Source organism: Montipora foliosa, chromosome 8 (assembly GCF_036669935.1).
Source record: "Montipora foliosa isolate CH-2021 chromosome 8, ASM3666993v2, whole genome shotgun sequence".
Classification (NCBI taxonomy): Eukaryota; Metazoa; Cnidaria; class Anthozoa; order Scleractinia; family Acroporidae; genus Montipora; species Montipora foliosa.
The window spans coordinates 7,498,154-7,503,153 of record NC_090876.1 but is presented as its reverse complement, the minus strand read 5'-3'; the positions used below and the strand labels follow the sequence as shown (position 1 = coordinate 7,503,153).

General features: G+C 41.3%; 1 protein-coding gene across 1 annotated transcript in view; it reads left to right on the top strand.

The window, feature by feature from the left end:
- LOC137968216 (collagen alpha-2(I) chain-like) overlaps window positions 1-5,000 on the top strand; it is a 163,162-nt gene that overhangs the window by 138,363 nt on the left and 19,799 nt on the right. The window contains exons 55-59 of the mRNA XM_068814834.1: window positions 215-268; window positions 352-405; window positions 1,513-1,620; window positions 3,953-4,006; window positions 4,651-4,704. Coding sequence (XP_068670935.1) covers window positions 215-268; window positions 352-405; window positions 1,513-1,620; window positions 3,953-4,006; window positions 4,651-4,704 — 324 coding nt within the window. The remainder of the gene's footprint in view (window positions 1-214; window positions 269-351; window positions 406-1,512; window positions 1,621-3,952; window positions 4,007-4,650; window positions 4,705-5,000) is intronic.

Genomic DNA, 5,000 nt, shown 5'->3' with positions numbered 1-5,000 from the left:
CTGTAAGTTACGTATCCTCGTTTTTTCCCGTTGATTTATGGCCCGCGCGCTTCGCGCTTGGGCCATAAATCAATTCAACGGGAAAAAACTCGGTCCGTAACTTACAGTACGGACCTCGAACTCGGTTAGTAAGAGGTATTTATCCCTGGAATAGAGTTATTACACCATTCAGGAACCGGCCCCTGATCAATTAAGCTTTCTGTACATTTTCTAGGGTTACCCTGGTCCTTCTGGCAAACCAGGAGAGGACGGACTAAAAGGTCAACCGGTGAGTATTCCAATCTTGATTTAAAGCTCTTAGCCTTTGACTTTTAATTTGAACTTGTTGTTAACTATTCTATCATACCCCAGGGCGCCGATGGTCCAGACGGAGCCGAAGGTTCGGCCGGAGTGCCTGGAGGAGAAGTAAGCAAACACTCACTGACATGGTTTCCGATTAGAGGAGGCGTGGTGTAGAGAAATTGCTGTTGGCTGTCTTAATGATAATATTAGGTCTGTTGCGCCAGGCACCGTCTCCTGGCCGTGTAGCGACAATTAATAGCGACTTTAAGATCTACGACGGCAACGTTGACGTAAACGTCACCTGAAAATATAACTTTGCGCTATTTATCCCATCGCGTTCACGTTGTACAATGTGGATGAAGTATCCTCAAAATAAATTGACACCAGCAGCTTCAGAGCAACAATATATTAGAAAAGAATCGCATTTGTAACAGTATGTTCGCGGTGTCCAAATTTGGTGATTTCACGTCGTTGTTATGCAGAGTACCGCAAAAATATGAGTTAAAATGCGTGCCGCACGTGCAGCACGATTATTTTTCCACTTTCCTGATTTGTGGCGTTTTCGTCGCCGTCGTAGATGTCAAGGTCCCTAATAGCACTCCGCTCACGGTCGAAAGAAAGTCAAGGCACAAGTCTACTCCGGCGGCGTTTTCGCAAGGGAGCTTTAGCAACGACAACGGCGACCAAAAACAATAGCTTTGCACGCTCTGCACGTGATATTTGGCAGTCACATGAGCAGAGCAAAATACCAAATGCGCGCACGGGTCTATAAGGCTCCTTGATTACCTGTACCTGTACCATTATTAACCCATTTGCTGTCACGTTATTGGTTAGATAAAGCTCACATGACGGTTTGGTCCTCAAACCAACATGTGATTTCCTTTCGTCATTAAGTTACCAGATGAGTCTAGAATTTCATTAAAATGAGATGCACACTTTGTATGATAAGCGACACAGAGTCTGAAAAAATGGTGAGAAGCGTTAAAGTGTCTCCTTCACTCTTTTTCTCAAGTAGAAATAAGCGGTAATCCATCCTGTCGTGACTCTAATCTTGAGCCCAATGTTGTAAATATATATTTCGGGGCGTTTAGACCTTTTTAAGGGCAACGTCATTGTATATTTCATAAGTTTTTTTCCTGATGTTGCACTGCTGGATATGAGTTTTAACAAATTAATCCATCGCGTATCATCGCGAATGTTAAAACTGACAGCTGTCGATCAATTTTTTAGGGTTCCCGGGGAGAGAGAGGATCTCCCGGCAGCAACGGCGCAACCGGAGTTTCCGGATCTCCCGGCCCTTCCGGAGAGCGGGGTGAACCCGGCATTTTCGGCGAAAGTGTAAGTGATTTTTCTGTTTGGCAACTGTTCCATACATTGTAAAACCATGGTTTGACACTGACTAGTTTTGATGTTTCGTTCAAGACGTTCTGGCTGGTGCCTTGAACAATGTTACCTCCGGACTACCACTACGCTATTTTTAAATTGTTCCATACCTTGGAAATAGTTTTGCATCGTCTTTTTTAATCAACTAATCGGTTGACCTCAAGTTTGTTGGGTTTACCAAGCCGAGGCCATTAATCAGATGGTCAATATCGTACTATGCTTTCACAAAGAATAGGCCACTTAATTCAGTGCTAAACAAAAGGCATCATCTCGAGGCTCTATTTTATAAACTCATACAAATCCGTCTATTTCTTCCCCAGAGCCTCGAGGTGATGCCTTTTGTTTACGACTGAATTTGAAGGTATCGAAAGAGGGCTATTCAGATGGATTTTAGTTTTTAGTGCTTTGACTCAACGTCACTCCGTTGTTATCTGGTTCAGTCAGCGGTCTCTCGTGCACGCGGTTGCCCTTATTGGGACGTTTTTGAACTGCGGGCGGCAACCGGAAATTAACATTTCGCATGTCAGGAAAATAGTGTCTCCTAGATTTTTAGCCTAATCATCTTTAATGAAGGAAAGATACTGCTTAGTAATATAAACGTGGCTGTGACAAGACAATTTAAAAGGGAAAACAGCTCCCTTCCGGTTGCCGTCTGCGTCTCAAAAACGCGCGTGCTTAAGGAGGCTCGAAATAGTTTCTCCTTTTTTAAAAACAATTAAACATATTCTGTCCTTAGATACAGTTAGGGCAATCATATCAAGACGAAATTTGTCCAGGGTATTAAGTACCTATCGTAGATTTCTCACATTACGTTTTCCTCCAAAATAATGTTACCATGGCAACGATATTAGGCATTTCTTTGAGCCTTAAAATCAACATATGTTGTCCTTTTTGAAGAAACGGGACGGTGAAATTTTCCCATTCAGCGTTACCAGATAATGTTAGAAATACTCTCTAAAATATTTAAAATTCAACAAAATCTGTAGGTCAGTTTTTCAGAAAAGTAAGTTTTTTCGAATTGTGACTCTAATTTTTTTTTTCACCTACAGAATTTTTTTAAATTTTAAAGGCAAACGGTTTAAATTAAACTAAGCTAACATGCAAAAAATGAAAAAAATTCACCGTCCAGAATCAGAGATATAAACGAGTAAAGTTGCAAAATCAGGAAAAATTAGGGGGTTACAAGATCAGCATTTACGCATGCGTCACCCGCTCATTCGAGTCCGCGCGCGAGTGGAGCTACAGGTCAACACAAACGGATTTAAGCGACTATTAAACCGTTTAAGTAGAATTTTCGTAGTTTTCGTGAATAAGAGATGTCTATTTATATTCCATGTATATAGGAATTGGAGAAAGGTAAGCGAAATTAGCGGTATTTGTTTATTTCTGGTGACCCATTTGAATCATGAGCTGACGCAAGCAGCTTACGAATTGCGTGTGTGGCTTACGTGCGCGCGCTCAGCTGAAAACCCTTTCGAGCCTCCTTAAGCTCCCTTTTTTATTGTCAGTTCTGCGTGCCTTCTCGCTCGTTTTGTTCTCATTAAGGAGGCTCGAAAAGGCTTTTAGCTGAGCGCGCGCGTGTAAGCCACACACGCAATTCTAAAGCTGCTCACGTCAGCTCATGATTCAAAATGAAATCTAAAGGCCATGTTACACGAGGCAATTTTTCTTGCAACTCGCATCGCAACAAACGTTGCGTTGCAAGTTGCGAGAAAAAATGCACGTGTAACACCCCATTTTGCAACTGCAATTGTTGCGTTGCGAGTTGCGAGAAAAGTAGAACGACTCTCTACTTTTCGCAAAGTTGCGAGACAAGTTGCTTGCGTGTGACATCCCCTCTGCAACTCGCAACGCAATTTTGTCAGAATGGGCCAATCAGAGCTCATCTTTCGGCGATTTAGCGTGTCCGCCATCTTGTTTGTTATTGTACGCGTTGCAAGTTGCGAAAGAAGTTGCCAACGTGTAACATACCCTCTGCAACTTGAAAGGTTTTTTATTCGTCATCGTTGCGTTGCGAGTTGCAAGAAAAATTGCCTCGTGTAACATGGCCTTAAGATGGGTACTTAATAGGCAGGACAAATTTCGTCTTGGTATCATTACCCAAAGTATATCTAAGAACAGAATATGTTTATTTCTGTAAAAAAAGGAGAAACTATAATTGAAGCCAACTTAAACCTTCGGACAAAGACACAGTTGACTCTTGATTGGCGCTAAGCTTAACCATCGGTGACGTAATATTAAGCAAGCGACGGGTGTTTTGTGTTTCTGTCACTCTTCATTTCCTTAGGGTGATCGTGGCCTGGATGGTAATGTTGGAAAAAGAGGACCTCGAGGTTCAGATGTAAGTGTTAACTTCTAGAGAAATTATACTTGGATTAGTACTTAACAAGGAAAACGAAACCTTTGCCAAGCCATCTTTCAACTAAACGTGACTGAAAATGCATCAAACAAGGATCAATTAATAAGACTTTTCGCGATGATGATGATGATGATGATAATAATAATAATATACATGAAAAATTACTGCATTCTGATTGGCTATTAAAGAGAAATGCAGTTTTCAGGTAACACAGTACAGAAAAAAAGTTAATTCAGTGCAAAAAAAGTAATATACCAAGGATTCTGATTGGTCAAGGAGCAAACAAAGTCAGAGATAGCCAATCAAATGTGAGCCCTGGTTGGCGCAATTTACGGCGCAATTTTTACGTGATTGCGTGATACGCGTGCGTTGCTTCTGCTTAACCATGTCGAATTTTTTCATGTATATTATTTATAAGGAATCACATGATCTTTCTCAGTTTGGGATAAATAATTTTTCTAAAGAGTATCGCCCCCATTAGGCCATTTCCGAGTTCATGTCTGTCTCCTCTTCAAAGCGAGTCTAAGTGTATTTCTTTACAAACGTTATGGGTCCGTACCGCTTTTTTGACGGGTTCGGACCCAAATTTTTCTGTAGTGTAAATACGCCTTTAAACTTTTTTGCAGGGTCCCAAAGGGGTAGAAGGAGGCCAAGGTGACGCAGGAAGTGTAGGACAAAAGGTTTGTTTTGTTTTTGTTTTTGTTTTGTTTTTTTATCGAGCTGTTTTTTTACGAAGGGCAGTCACGCACCCCTTCCGTAATCGCTATTTGCAAAGTTCATTTGCAGTTCCACTATCTTTTCCATACGCTTCCATTCTCACTGTAGGCGCTTAAATTAACGACCTCTGGCTGCTTCGAAAAATAAGTGATGCCTTAGTAAAAGTAATTTTGTAATCGTTAGCAACCACTTCTGCTGTTTCAACATACTGAGACTTTCACTTTCACTTGTCTAGAGATCAGGTTACGTCGAGAATTTT